This window comes from Triturus cristatus, chromosome 6, assembly GCF_964204655.1.
Source record: "Triturus cristatus chromosome 6, aTriCri1.1, whole genome shotgun sequence".
Taxonomy (NCBI): Eukaryota; Metazoa; Chordata; class Amphibia; order Caudata; family Salamandridae; genus Triturus; species Triturus cristatus.
In genome coordinates, this window is record NC_140589.1 from 1,613,068,728 (window position 1) to 1,613,084,644 (window position 15,917).

Genomic DNA, 15,917 nt, shown 5'->3' on the forward strand with positions numbered 1-15,917 from the left:
ACCAGAAAGTAGTGGGAGTAGCAACCATGACCTACTTCTGGGACAGGAAGGCGCTCGATGGCTCCCTTGGCCAAGAGAGCCGTAACTTCCTGCTGGAGAAGGGCCAGATGATAATCCGACATGCAGTGCTATCGTGGTGGCATGGCTGGAGGGGTAGTCTCGAAGGGGAGGGACTAGCTCCTTCAGACTATTTGCAAAACCCACCTGTCTGACGTAATGGTGCACCAGTGAGGGAGGTGATGGCGAATCCTGCCGCCCACTGGCGTTTGATGGACCTGAAATGTCAGACTAGGAGGGTTTGGAGGCTGCTGCAAAGGGGGGGTTGGTGGACTGGCCAGCCCGCTGGCCCACAGAACCACATTGGTTGTTTCCACATCTCCGGCTGCGCGAAGGTTGGGTAACTTGCTGCGGCCTGTGGCTCTGGGTCGTATATAGCGGGACACCCCTTCCGTAGCCACGAAAGGGGCAGAAAGCAGACTGTGCCAGACGGGCAGAGAGGCCCAAGGACTTGACCGTCGCCCATGCGTCCTTGAAGCGCTCTAGGGCGTTGCCTGCTTTGTCTCCAGAAAGGCGACGGCCATCAAAGGGCATGTCCATCAAGGTGTTCTGGACATCCCCTGAAAAGTCAGTGGACCTCATCCAAGCGTAGCGACAAAACGCTATTGAGGTTGAAATGGTCCTGCCTAGAGAGTCATCGGTGTCCAGCCCACAACGAATCGTAAACTTGGCTGCATCCCTCCCTTCGGCAATAGCCTGGGAGAGAACTGTCCGGGCCTCCTCAGGACACTGAGGCAGCACTTGCGCCACCGTATCCCACACAGAGTGGGAATAACAGCCCAGAGACATGCAGTGTTTACGGACTGCAATCCTAAGCTGGTGGAAGAGAACATTTTCTTGCCAAGGTGGTCCAGCTTCTTGGATTCCCTTTCTGGTGGAGCGGTAGGGAAAGAGCTCTTGGAAGCGGAGGCTTGGACATTCAAGTTCTCCGGGGTTGTGTGTTGGGAAAGGAAAGTGGGGTCGCCCAGAGCCGGGTGGTGGTGTTGGGCAAACATCCTGTCCCCGGGAGCCCCCGTGTTTAGCTTGTACCATGTGCCCAAAAGGACATCGGTGAGGGCCTCATTAAATGGCAGCAGAGGCTCCAAAGAGCTGGCGGCCGGTTGAAGCACCTCAGTCAGGAGGTTAGTCCTGTCCGCCACCGTAGGAAGCGCTAGGTTGAGGGCCTCGGCTGCCCTACCTAACACCACTGGGTATGATGCTCCCTGCACCATAGCCACGGTAGGAAGAGACAACATGCGAAGGTCAGGGGAGGTGTCCAAACCACCTGCATCCCCCAGTTCCTCTCTCCAGTCTTGTTCATTGTCCAACTGGTCAGTTAAAGGGTCACCTGACCCCTTCCAGTCCTCTTCATCATCTGGGTGTCCCTGCGGTTGAAATGGGACCCCAGGAGTGAACAGGGGCATGAAAAACCCCCTCAGCTCCGGATCTGGCATTGGGCGACGTCAGTCCGGCCCCGTTTCCACGTCGGGATGGAGGTCGGGTTGACGCTAGCCGGGGGGCAAACCGGCGTCGAACGCGGAAGTGGTGCCGTCGGAAGCTGCGCCGGTGGAGGCATAACAAGGTCAACTGGCGCCGATCCGGATCCAGGCCGGGATCCAAGGGGGGCCTGCGGCACCGGGGGCGGAGCTGCCGGCAACAAAGACCTAGGCCCCCCCAGACGAGTCTGCGGGGCCCGAAGGCGTGGCGGCGGGTTCGAGACGTCCAAAGACGGCATGCCTCGCTTCGTAGAACGTACGAAGCAGGGCGGGAGTCGCTCCGGGTACCAGAAAGGGAGGGAAACTCTGAGTCGACTCGTCAGGATCTGCGCGTGGAGCCGCAGGAGGGGCACCACCCTCGTGCCTCATCGGATCGGCTGACCGACAAGGAGAAGTCAAAGAGCAAAAATGCTTCTTTGACTTCTTCTTATGCTTCGACTTACCCGACCCCCGAGTGCGAAGACTTCGATGATTTCGAAACGGAATGGGGATGGCTCCGCGACCGGTCCCTCGACCTCCCTCTGGACCAGGACCTCAAACGGCACGGAGCCGACTGTCGATATTGAAGCAGCTTTTGGGACCGCTCCCGCAAAGCCTTCGGCGCCATCGACTGGCAGTCGGATCATGAAATGGGGTCGTGGTCGCGCTCCAGGCAAAAAAGGCATGCGGATCCGTCACTGAAATCATGCGATGACAGGATCCGCAGGCCTTGAAACCGGGCATCCCTCGTGCACCTTTGGAGTCGAAGACTCAAAAAAAGACATCAACAAAAGTCAAGAAAAAGTTAGTCAAAAATTAACTGAGGTACCGCTCTTCCAGGATCTGCGCTGGCTGGCGCGGAATAAGAAAGAACTGACGTCAGCGAGCGAGTGCAGCATCTAAGTAGCTCCCGCAACATCATTCCAGCGACCACGACGCCAATGACGGACACGGAGCCGATCGACACAACCTTCCGATGCGCAGGGGTACTGCTGACGAAAAAAACTTTCCGGATCCAGTCTGATGTCTGGGAGTAATTCTAAGGTAAGGAATCTATAACTAACGTGCTTCTTTCAGATAGTCTAGTTTAGTGCTTTAAGCAGCACAGCAGTCCTTCTGACAGGTTCAGTTCAGCATCCAGATGTGTTTGATTTTAGGGGTTCAGAGATTCAGTACTTATATCCAAAAGTGTCTTTGGTGTAGGGGGTGACTTCAAATAAACTCTCTGAAGTGCACAAGACTCCCTTTCAACCCAGTCCTTTCTGCCAAGTTATCTGAGGGGGTAAATCAGTGCTTTGTGTGTGGACAGGACACTACCTATTGAAATGTAAGTTTTAGCTCCACCCATGCCTCCCAGGAAACAGATGAATGCAGATGAGTGCTCAAGATGCAGATGAGCCTCACCTTCATGTGTTTGTGACTGTCTGGAGGGAATGCACAAAGATTAGCTGTCACCCAGCCCAGATGTGTATGTGTATTGGAGACAGACTACAAAGCACACCGAGTTATGAGCACAGAGAAATGTCCACTTTCTAAAAGTATTTATAAATAACAAGGGTTTAGCTGCATTTATTTAACCATCAACTTTTGTAAATCAAGATCAAGTGAATTACTTATCTTGGCCTGTGTATTTATTCACAGTTTCAATCATTATCATTTCAACAACATTTATATACATTTGAACATGTCTGAAAGGCCACATTTAAACAATTTCCATACACATAAATGTATACACGGCTTATCACTGCTAAGCCGCAATTATAAAAAAGATGTTATTTTTCACACTTAATTGCAATTGTGCTTAAGAAGAAAACAAAAATTAAATAGTGCTCATATAACCAGTCAACAATTATGACATAAAAACCTAATAGTGCTCTTAAATCCATTCAACAACTTCAACATAGTGCAGAGGTCCTCCTATATATCATGAACCTGTCCTTGACCGCGCTCCATTACTCAGGTCTGAATATATACTACAAACAAAAGGTGACCAGTCATGCCTGAAATAGCTGAGAGCAAGGATCGCTACCATGTTTATGATTGTTGGTCCCCAGCTGGTTTGTATGTCTTTTACTGAGACAGTTTTGTAAGTACTTTCCCACTTGCCGGTCTGCCTGACCCAATTATGCATTCCTTACCCCTTTTTACCATTCCGCCCCTACCTTCCATGCCCCATTTGACATGTGTCTTGGCTATGCTATGCGCTAATAACCCATGTTATTGTGTATTCACTGTTTTTCTCCTATACTTGGCTCCCGTAACTGATGTAATTTTGTAACCTGTAACTCGCTGATCCTCATATAAAGCCATCGGATCCCTCCGGGTCTAGCCAGCGCTATATAAAACTCTGCAAATAAATAAAAAATAAAAATGTGAACTTCCAAATAAAAACAAAAGCAGAATAAAGACAGAACTAAGCCAGACTTAGTCTGTCATAAGAATATAAGGAAAAGTCCACACAAGTGTACAACCACAAGTGACACAAGAACACAGCCAGACAAAGTCCAGGGGTGAACCCCAAAATAACAAGAGGTTCATAACGCATTAGCGGAAATGCTTGGGGAGAGCCTAACCAAAACTCCATCTGTTTAGTGGGCAATTATATTAAACTGAAATCCCACTATAATCAAAAATGTTGGAAGCCCCAAGAGACACTTATAGCAAGTGGTTCACGATGTATAGGAGGACAGTGATTATAACCTCTGTGCCATGTTGAAATTGTTGACTGGTTTTAAGAGCACTATTAGGTTTTATGCCAAAATTGTTGACTGGTTACATGAGCACTATTAGCTTTTTGTTTTTCTTCTTAAGCACAATTTACAGTTAAATGTGAAAAATAATATCTTTTGCATAATCGGCTTAGCAGTGATAACACGGGTGTACTTTTATGTGTATGAAAATTGTTTAAATGTGGCACTCTAAGAAATGTTCAAATGTAAATAAATATTGTTGAAATGATAATAAAAGAAACTGTGAATAAATACACAGACCAAGATATATAATTGCCTTGGCCTTGATTTTCAAAAGTTGATGGTTGAATAAATGCAGCTATCCCCTGCTATTTTTAAATGTAAAAGAAGCCCAAACTAGCTGTTTACATAAAGACCCAACCCCCAAATAAGTCACTTTCTAAAAGTGGCATTTCTAAAACAGTAATGTTAAATCCAACTTCACCAGTAAGGAGGATTTGTCCTTACCATTCCAAACATGAAACACGAAAAAGCTACTCCTCTCTTGTTCAGGAATTTCAGCTTAAAAGTGTTTAAAGGAATTCCCAATGCTAACCTATGAGAGGAGTAGGACTCACGGTAGTGAAAAACTTAAATAGGCTGTTTGTCACTACCAGGACATGCAGAACAAAAGTGCATGTCCTACCTTTTACTTACAGAGCACCCTACCCTTAGGGTTACTGTTAGACCTGGCATTCTTGGCATGGTTTTCCCTGTCTTTTTGCCTCTACCTTCTGTATATTTGGACTGTGTGCCGGACTTCATTTTTGCTGGTTTGTATACTCTGGGCACTTTACCACTGCTGATCAATGCTAAAGTGCAAGTGCTCCCTGTGTTGGTTTATCCATGATTGACATATTTGATTTACTTGTAAGTCCCTAAGGAAGTGCACTATGTGTGCCCGGGGCCCATAAATCAAATGCTAATAGTGGGCATATAGCACTGATTGTGCCACTCACATGAGTAGCCCTGCAAACATGGCTCAGGCCTGCCATTGCAGTGTCTGTGAGTGCAGTTTTAAACTGCCATGTCGACCTGGCAAGTGCACCCACTTGCCAGGCACAAACCTTCTCTTTTTCTACAGTAAGGCCCCCCAACGGTAGGCCAGAGAAAGCCTTATGGTGAGGGTGCAGTGTATGTGAAAGGTAGGACATGTGCTGGTGTATTTTGCATATCCTGCTAGTGAAATACTGCCAACTTCGTTTTTCACTATTGCACGGGCTATCTCGCCCATAGGTTATGATTGGAGCTGCCTTGTAACAACTTACAAGTGTAATTTTTTATTGGGAAAAGATGGAGATTTGTAGTTTGGGTTCCCTGCACTCGGGATTTAAAAATACATCTTTTAGTGAAGTTGGTTTTTAAATTGTGTGTTTGAAAATGCCACTTTTAGAAAGATGGCATTTTCTTGCTTTACAATTCTGTGTCTCTGTCTGCCTGTGTAATCAATGTCTGGTTCAGACTGAAAGAGGCTGTTTGTGCATTCACTCTAGACAGTCACACAAAGGGAGCCGAGGTGTGCCCTGCATATCCTGATGGCCCATTACCCGGCTGACGGGTCTTCCTGAGCTAGAGTGGTGGGAGGAGTTGTCTTACACATCTAAATAGGGCTGTGCCTGCCCTCTCACAATGCTGTCTCCACCCCCTGTAGTGTGTCTGAAGCCAAGGCAGGGCAAGGCTGGATCTTGTGTGCAGGAGAGTAGGATCTGCTTCACATGTTTACCCCCACTTTTTGCTGGTGTTTAACTGTTTTTCGACTATAGTCTGGCTGGGACCCTGCTATTCAGGGCCCCAGCCTAGCTGCTTCCTCTCTAGATTGATTGCATGTACTTTAGGTACACCACAGACTGGATCCTGAGGTACCCTTGTGAGTCCCTAGTATATGGTACACTATATACCCAGGGCATACGTACCCCAGAGGCCAACCAGGGGCTGAAGCATGTATTATGCCACCCCTGGAAAGCCACCCAAAATGACACCACAGGTGTGCTACTGCAGCCTGGGTAAGGTGGTGCATGCACCCCTTACTATGATATAGGTTACTTGTATCACTACATATATACACACATATAAACCTATATTTCACTCCTATATCAGGCCTTATCAATCCTGAAGGCAGAGTGCTTGGTTCTTATGTGAGAGGGTGCCCCTGCATGAGCAGAGTCCTTCTGCAGTCTGATTATATACTCTTAAGTGCATTACAACCTCGAGGTAAATGCTAACTTTGGGATGGTTGCACGGAAACATGTCGTGTTTGGTGTCAAACACTTTGGAATCCTACCCCACCCCCACCAGTTTTGGCGGCGGGGTTAGAATTTCACCCTTCTAGAAGGAGAGACATGTACCCACTGGTATACCCGGGAGAAACCTAATAGACCCTGGCATAAAAAAATGGATGCTGCAGCCACAGACACGGGTCTGGCCTCCTGCTGCTGATCGTAACTCTGGCAGGGGAGGCCTGGACAATAGGTTTCCTGTCACAGGGAGGTGTAACCACCTCCCAGACAGGCTAATGTGTATTGGGGCTGGGTGGGAGCACTCTCTGAGTGCTTTGAAGTCCTGCACTGGGGGCACATTTGGTGTCCCTGTGCATAGTCCAGCTCAAACCGGTTCAGGAGCTTCCAGCCCCTGCTCTGGCGCGAAACTGGACAAAGGAAATGGGTGTAGGCACCCCTCTTTCCAAACCCTCCCACAGGTGGGTCCCCAGAGCTAGTCCAACCCCTTCCTTAGGTATAAGTAAGGAACCTCTGTAACCAGAACTTTAGATATCCCTGGACGAAACTCTGAAGCTGAATCCTGGAACTTCGACGCTCTACTCAAGACTAGAGGACTGAAGAAATCTCCCATGGGGTCAAGGAGTAACTCCCCTGCTTGGCGGGCACCAACGAAGCAATTTTATGGTCTGCATTTCCGAAGCTCCTGCCAGACTCCGAAGTATTTGCAGCCCAGGAAGAGGATTTCCAGACATCCCAGAGGCCGACCCAAGTACCCAGCAAAGCTGAGACCCGCAGCCCTCGTGAGTAGCGTGGAACCGGAACTCCTGGTCACCGTGCACTTTTGCAAGTGCATTGACTTCTCGACGTCTCCTGAAGTCGTGCTTGGGCTGACATGTAGCCCCCACCTCGAGCACTGAATCCACCAAAGATTGTCAGCCTGGTCACTCCGAATGACCCTTGGGCAGCCTAATTGTGTTTCGTCTCGAGGTCCCTTCGCGATCCCTGGTCCGTCGACTGGTGGGTCCCTGAGGGGGTAACTTTGAATTTCCTTGGGCTTCCCTAGTTGCTCCAGATGTGCCCTGACTCCCTACCAAGTGGTGAGTCCCTCAGACCTTGCTGGTCTGCACCAAAGCATCTTTCTCGTTTCTGCGTGGGTTGCTGTTGCCAAGGCTTGGTGAGTCCAATCCGGACCCCGACACCGCAGCACTCGACATCCTTTGTGGAACAGCTCGAATCCAGCTCCTGGTTGTCCTTGATGCCTTCTGGTCCTCGTGGCTGAAGAGTCAAGCTTCACCTTCTTCACCTGAAATCACCAGACATCGGTGGGCATCTGCCTATCATCTTCATGGTCACTGGCTAGTGACCCATACTCTGTCCCCTCTGCTTTCAGGTTCTTCTCGTCTTGGGTCCAGGCTTGGATCTCTTCTGACACTTTGCATCTTCCTGGCAGCAGCACTTCTTCGACAGCTCCCACTGAAATTGACGAAGCGACCCGACACCATTTGACACCTATGCACCCGGCTTCCCTGGGTGAGGTAACACGAGTACTCCGGCGCTCCCGTGGGTGTTGACCCTAGAACTTCCTAAGACCAAAAGGGTTTGGCCCTGACTCAATTCTAAGTGTCCCTAATCTTTAAAACTCTAACCGCGACTTTCCCCATAGAAGCTAGCAGATGCTTGAGGCTGTGTTCTCACACTGCAAACGGCCCCCGTGGGTCCCCTGTGTCACTACCTTGGGTGGTTCCTTGGGGTCCCAGAGATTCTACAGGCTCTATGCCTTGTGTCTAGTTAAGTCGTGGTTCTTATACCACTATTAGTATATGGTTTGGCTCGCCCCAGGGCCTGACGTGTATTTGTGCTTATTACTGTCCTATTTGAAGTGTAACTTATGTGTTTTGACCTCTAGCCTCATAAAGAGTCTAGGAGGGTGTGTTTAGAAATAAATACATATATTTTATATATAAACCTGGTGTGGTTGTCTTTCATTTAGGCACTCAAGAGATTATAGACTGGTAAAACAAGCTACTTTACATTCCTTTAAGACTTAGCTTGAAGGCTGCTCTCCATAGCTACCACTAGGATAGCTTTCAATACATGTTTTCTTTAACCTATAACCAATAAGGGGTTGTTTGGACTGGTACAGGGTGTCCACTATAACTAGTGGACAACATATACCAGGCCAACTTCTCACATTGTGAACAACAAAGACTTTCCTTTGTAGTATGCCAACTTTAAAGGCCAAAAGGGGTATAAGTATTGGACCTGCAACCCCACATTTTTAGGACACTTCTGGACTGAGAACTCTGCCAAGAAGAACAGCTGACGAGCTGTCAGGAGGTGTACTGCCCCGTTGCTGAGTGTTGCTTTGCTGCTGGGTTGGCCTGCAGTTGCTGCTTCTATTTGAGAGCAGTGAAAGAACTGGACTCTTGCTTTCTTGTGAGTTGCTTTTCCAAGGTCCTCCAACAGCTTGTGTGTGATTGCCTCCTGTTGAAAGTCACAGGGCCATCCAAGACTTCATTTGCAGCCCCCCTGAACTCCACTGCTGGGTCTTCTGGCCTGCCAAGTGGTGCCAAATCCAGTTCTGGGCCCTTGGAGGTGGTTTTGCTGCTTCAAGACTTGAAAATTCATGCATCATCTTTCTAGTGCTGTTTTGCCGTCGCAAGCTTGCCGTGCGATTAAAAAAAGTAATGTCTCACAGCGATGCGGCTGAAACATCGATGCAGCACTTGTTCGTGGCCCGAAGAACTGCTGAAGCCTGAGTCCAGAGCACCGTGTCTCTGAAGTCCGAGACCCCGCTCCAATTCTGATGCAGGCTCTGCAGTGTGGTTGAGAGAATCAACGCATCACAGGTCCACAGCTGGAAGAATGCAGCACCAGTTTCAACACCGCTGCATCCCCCCAGCACGTCCGGATTTCCACGCATCGCACCTGTGCACCAAGTTTCCAACGCATCGCCCCACCAAAAGGCGTCGCCTCCAGAAATCTACGCATTGCTTCTCCTTGCATTAAGGAATCGACCCAACACTTCTCCTGCGTGCAGCAGAACAGACGCCTCCATTTCCCTGGGACTCAAGAACCGACGTATTGCTGTGTTTTCTGATGCTTTCCTCCTTTGCGGCTGTTTTTCGTCTTGGATTTTGTAGCGTCAAAGGTACTTTGTGCTAAAATCAATGCATCCATAGAATTCTATGGACAGAATTGCTTAACCCCTTCGCCGCGGCGCGAATTCTGCCGCGGCGCTGGGGGGCTGCGGGGTGAGCGCGGCGCCACCATGCTCGTGACGGAACCACTCCGTCATGAGTCACGGGCGAGCTGTGCTCATGACGGAGTGGTTCCGTCACGACTCCGCCCACTCGTTAATTCGCCCGCACAGGCGGGGAATCAGCGACGCGTGGGCGGAGCGGCCGCAGCATGACGGAACCACTCTGTCATGGGCACACACCGCGCGTGGCTAATGACGGAGTGGTTCCATCATGGGCACGCAAGGGGTTAAATCTTTTAAAAGTTACATTTTGAGTTACGCATGTTGGATTTTTGTCGTTTTGGTCTTGTTTGGTTTAGATCAAGATTGTTTATTTTTCTAAACTGATGTGGTGTCCATTTGTAGTGTTTTCACTGTGTTACTGTGTCTGTTATGTACAAATACTTTACACATTGCCTCTGCGATAAGCCTGACGGCTCGTGCCAAGCTACCGAGGGCGATAAGAGTTTTTTTTGGGGTGCGGAACTTTTACCCTGACTAAAAGGAACGGTCCCTACTTGGACAGGGTGTAAACTACTGCCAACAAGAGACCTCCATCTCTAATATCTACCTAGGGCCTACCTAAGGGGTGACTTACATGTAACAAAAGAGAAGTTTTAGGCCTAACAAGTAGTTTTAAATGCCAAGTTGAGGGGGCGGTAAACTGCACACACAGGGACTGCAGTGGCAGGCCTGAGAGGGGTTTGAAAGGCTACTTAGGTGGGTGGCAGAATTAGTATTGTAGCCCTCTAATAGCATTTAACTTACAGGCCCTGGGTATATGGTATAACAGTTTACAAGGGACTTACAAGTAAATTAAATATGCCAAACATGTATAAACCAATGTCACCATGTTTACAGGAGAAAGCACATGCACTTTAGCGCTGGTCAGCAGTGCTAAAGTGCTCAGAGCCCTAAAGCAAACAAAAACAAGATCAGAAAAATAGGAGGAGGGAGGCAAAACATTTGGGATGACCCTTCAGGGAGGGCCATTTTCCAACACACGATATTTAACAGAAAAAAAGTAACAATATTCTAAGGAAAAATCCAAAACGTGCTTTTTTCATAACTTACCATTGTCAGGGTCGTGGACATCAGGAAGAGCAAGGTGAATTGCGCTGGGTTTTGGGGAAAATTGTTCTTCAGCTAGGCTAGTTTCTTTCTCTGATCCACTGCAGGGAAATATAACCGTGTAATGTTTATTATATAGTCAAGAACACGTGGCACAATGCAAACCCACTCAGAAGATTCAAGCGAATGTTATGGCGTTGCCTGTTCCAACCTTTGCACAAAGCAATGAATATATTCAGAAAGCACATTGCAAAAATTTCCGACGTCCAACCCAAAAAAGTTTACAAATGCATCAACATTGTTGTGCAGGCAGTCCAATAGCAGTCCATTGGCATTCTCTAGCTTCTAATTCTCTGTGGAGATAGGAGTCTCCATGTTTCAGTGTTACAGTCCCTTGTCAGCAGCAGTGATATGCAATACTGCTCTGCTGTTTCTGAGGAACCTACAGTCTTCTCCAGGCAAAGTAATAAAGTGCCCTGCAAACCAATGTGGCACCAATCAACAATGGAAAGAGGTGCAGCTGAGAGTAGTCTTGGAAGAGCTGTCTTGGTCAGATTTCACTCTGTTCAACATTGCCTTTGTAGAGACAGGCACAGAGCTACAAGTCATGCTTCAGAAGGTATGACCCACAGAACCTACAACAAGGTTAAAGGGCGGCATGGGGATGGGAAACCAACCACCTCCCAGTATGGATTCTTTTGTAATTGAACGAAACAGTAAACATCAAAAGGAGCACAGCGCATTTTGAATTTACTGACATCATTGACTCAGTTGGAATATTTAGAACACGAATGGAAATTTGAAGGATCTTAGATCAAATTGTCCACTCAGAAATCTTCTTAGCAAATGGCACAATTTAAAGCACACTGGGTTATTAATTATGGTTAAAATAAAATCACTTGGAATGAAATACAACTTTACAGGAGATTTTGTTTAAAGTCAGATTGTGTCAGGAACATTACAGCATTCGATTGGATTGAAATCCACTCTGCAGAGGGCATGGCCGTTCTCTAACAAGTGCAAAACGTATGTTAGATTACGCGATGCCATGTCATTTCATTTCTTGCTTGAAAAATCGTTAAATGACACCTTGCTTTCTGTTTGGGGCATTGCTAAAAAGTGGGCCCTTAATACCTTTCAGCCTGGAACTGTACTAAAAGGGGATTCAATATTTTAGTTTCCACCCCTCATCCAATCTTCACATTACCAACCTATTGGAGATGATCACATTGTGACCTCCTTGTGCATATTTTGCCATCGTCTTTGGTGGTTGCTTCGAGTGGGATGACCTTCAGTGTCAGTGCTTTTGTATGTTTGGGGGGAGTGTCCATAGGCTCACGTTCTAAAAGTGCTGAGCCAGAATGAATGCATTGATAGAGGGTCCGGTTGGCTAAGTGGGTGCTGGTGTGTTCGTGTGCATATGCGTATGAGGGAGTTTCATAAATGTTGCATACCCCGGCGACTAGGCTGGCCCTGATTATATAACATTGCAAAGTGGCAAACTACACACGCACTGCCAATGTCGGGAAGGTAATCCGGGATGCTGGCTAATATAGAAACAAATTGAACTGGGGCATGGTTTACAGAAACAAAGCCAACAGCACTTGCATCTAATACAAATAAATCCAGATTTTGCATAGCTCTGCTTATGAGCTGATTGATGCCACGACCTTTTGTTCAGAATGTGATTTTTCATTTGAAAGGAGGCACTGGCAAGCACACATACTGCTGGCCTGCCTCTCAACGAATAGAGAGCATATTGCTGTAATCCTGAAAAACTGCTTTTACATAAATTGCAGCATTTCCAGCGGTCTGACTTGTCAAATATTTTTTTCAAAGTACAGAAACTTAAGACATGGCACGTGTTAAGACGGATCATACCAAGGTAAAGCGGCAAAGCGTGCCCCTGAATCGCATCAGCCACGAACGAGGCCAAAGTCTATCTGCTATCCGTTCACACATTTCTTGCTCGTTCTTCAGAAGGAATGCCATCTATCTAACAAGTGCCGTGAATGAACCCATTCAGGAGAACTAGGTTGCTTGACAGGGAGTTGATTCTTCTCAATATTTTTAGGTCGAGCCTGGCAGCGCATGCGCTGCCTCTCGACCTGCTGTAATCTGCTCTGGGGCTTTGACCGTGCCCATCACTTTTGATTGGTTGTTTTTTGTGGCGTGCACAAATCAATGCTTGTAACATGTGCAACTTGTTATTTGTCCCACCTTGTGGTGGTTTGTTTCCTCCCATAGCGACTGCCCTGATTGGATGTATGATGATGCAACGCAAACGAAAACAATGCATTCCATAACATAACATCGCATTCTTTACATTGCATGCACCATTACATCGCATGCATTTCCCATGCAAACCATTACATCGCACTCCGCCTTCACATGCATGCAAAAGCCCTTTACAACGCACACAAAGACCACGCATTCTATCACACCGCAAAATTCTCCCTAACGGCCCCCCAAAACACCATACGACACCCTGACACAAAACAGTAAAGTGTATAAACGACCCAACACAACGACCTAATATAGCAACGTACCAAACCCACTACAACCCCCTGACACTACCCTCAACCCTAAGGCATAAACAGTAAAGCCAAAAACAGTACCATACACTACTATTAACCCTAAGCCCTAACCCTAAAGCCTAAAACACTACCATATACGACTCTTAACCCTAAACCCTAAAACACTACCATATACTACTATTAACCCTAAGCCCTAAACCCTAAGCCTAAAACACTACCATATACGACTCTTAACCCTAAGCCCTAACCCTAAAGCCTAAAAATCTACCATATACTACTATTAACCCTAAGCCCTAAAGCCTAAAACAGCCCCCTAAACTACACTCCCCATCAACTACCCTAAAGCCTAAAACACTACGAGTACAGCGTCGTCCTGACCTGTCTCTCGTCGTGGTTCCAGCGTTGTCTCCCCGCTGTCCGTGTCCCGGCACCTGCGTTGTAAAAGCGCCCACGATGTAATGGCGCCTGCGATGTAATGTCGTGCGTAGTAAACGCACGTGTCGTGGCCCTTCCCTAAGCGGCATTTATGTGGTTTGGAGCACTATTTTTCTCAATTCACCTCCCGCTCCCTTGCTGTCTCTCGGGCTCTGCGGGCACAGCCATTTTTTTCCGCAATTGAAAAGAGCACTTTTCGTAGCCACAGTAGGGATAGGCGTGGCACGGAGCAGCATATAGGCTCCCGGGATGAAGACATTGCAGGCATGAGAGCCACTGTTTTATGTTTGTTTTAAAAACATCACACATCTCCAAGGAGAAGTGCTTCAACGGCCGGGCCCTTACCGCACCCTCCAACGCTCATGAGACCAATGGAGGATCTGTTAAACACTGCAAGGTGAAACACCAGTGCCCAGAAGATGCAAAGTTGTTTATGTTTCTGATCAGCCATCACATCCTGTTCATGAATGACCATCCACATCGTTATTTTAAAGAGGGCGAACATTCAGGCCATTTTGTACAGACCAAGTGCCAAGGCATAACCAGTTTTAAAAAACGCATTCCTGCTTCACCTCACACTCATACTTCCTCCTGCATTTTGGGGGCAAAGCGTCATGCCACCCCTCGGGAATATAACTCTAAACCTCTAACTTCTGGTAATCTCTTCTTCTTGTGGATTTTTTACGACAGTAAAATACATCTGTGGTTATAAATGCACAGGATGCCTCTTCTCTGCAAAAGATGAAGGCAGGGCTTTAAATGGGATACAAAAACGGGGGGGGGGAGGAGTCTCACAAAGGGGCATGGCCAATGCAATTAATGGTACGCATAAACATTTACGCAAAAATATGTGCTTGGCCTAGTATGCTGCGGACTGGTATTTTGCTGCTTATGTCTTTGCATCCAGATATACAATACAACAACTAACATTACACCTACAACAAGCCAGGACTATTGGCTTTGTCAATGGTTGTTAGTCGCATAAGATAAATATGCAACACTGTAACCCAGCTTTTCACAGCCCCAATCATACTGTCCAGTTTGGACATTAGATTTGGTTTAAGACCCACAAAATGCCTTTCTTGTTAAATTCTACCATAGCGGATTCTGTCCTTCCATCAGCCGTGGCCATGCAGCTCTACTAAGAAAGTTCGGTAACACTTGTACCAGCGCGGGAAATACAGCCTTTCACCCTTACATGATAGGTTAAACTGAGGACATTCATTTTGATACACTTGCACCTGTTATGTTGCGAAGTGGCTAAGCTGCGCTTGAAAAAAGCCATACAAGGAGAGGATTCTCGACAGCCAGTGCCTCTCCAAAGCCGATCAGGCTGAGACGAAGTCAGTGGCATGCCAAGCAGCGCCTGACATTCGTCCGACCGCCCCAGCACTCCCACCTTCTCAGATACACGCTTCATGTATAACTGACTATGTCCCAACCCTCCTGACCTTTTAGAGCCCCATTGATCCCAGGCCAGCCCCGCACCTACCGGCCTTTCAGAAAAGCCTTTGGTCACGGCCACTAGCACTATGAAACAGGAGAGGATCAAATTATATGGCCGTGTTGAATAAATTATGAGGCAACAAAAGGCACATTTTGCAGTGTAATGCAGCCCCACCTCAGCACCAACATAGCACCCCCTCTGCATCCGTGCAGCATCACCTCAGCACTGCACTAACTAAGGATCACTCAGTACCATCTGAGCATCAGTGCAGCACCACCTCAGCAGCACCTCCACATTAGCACGCCACCACCTCAGCATCACTCAACACCACCTCAGTCTGCCCTCGGAATCTGTCATTTATTGATTCACCTCTAGTGCCCATCCGCTGCTTCTAATTCAAGTAGTATTTCCCAACCGCCACTCTCCTATTGTTTTCTTGGTTATAGACAAGGTAACAAACATGCTTATAACACTTTTTTATTATATTTTTTCAACATGCTGCACAGCTGCCACAATGCTCTACAATATAGCTTAAAAACATTGGCAAAGCCAATAGCTCTGGCTAAACACTTATAAGGTCCCAAATGCAAGACCTATTGGCTATGCCAATGCTTGTTTTAATTTGCCGTTTACGGCGCTTGTCCATTCATAATGAACATTCCGAATAACGCAATGTTTACCAGTTAAAAAAAAAATTTGATATTCCACCAGATTCAGACTTGTGACATGG

The 15,917-nt window shown here is 47.3% G+C and overlaps 1 protein-coding gene across 3 annotated transcripts in view; it reads right to left on the reverse strand.

Annotated features, from left to right (window-relative positions):
• The window catches only part of TTC7A (tetratricopeptide repeat domain 7A), a 1,536,967-nt gene that overhangs the window by 253,218 nt on the left and 1,267,832 nt on the right, over positions 1 to 15,917 (reverse strand). For all 3 annotated transcript variants that reach the window (XM_085612750.1, XM_085612748.1, XM_085612749.1), the window contains one exon: positions 10,772 to 10,869. In XM_085612750.1, the coding sequence (XP_085468876.1) occupies positions 10,772 to 10,869 (98 nt within the window). The remainder of the gene's footprint in view (positions 1 to 10,771; positions 10,870 to 15,917) is intronic.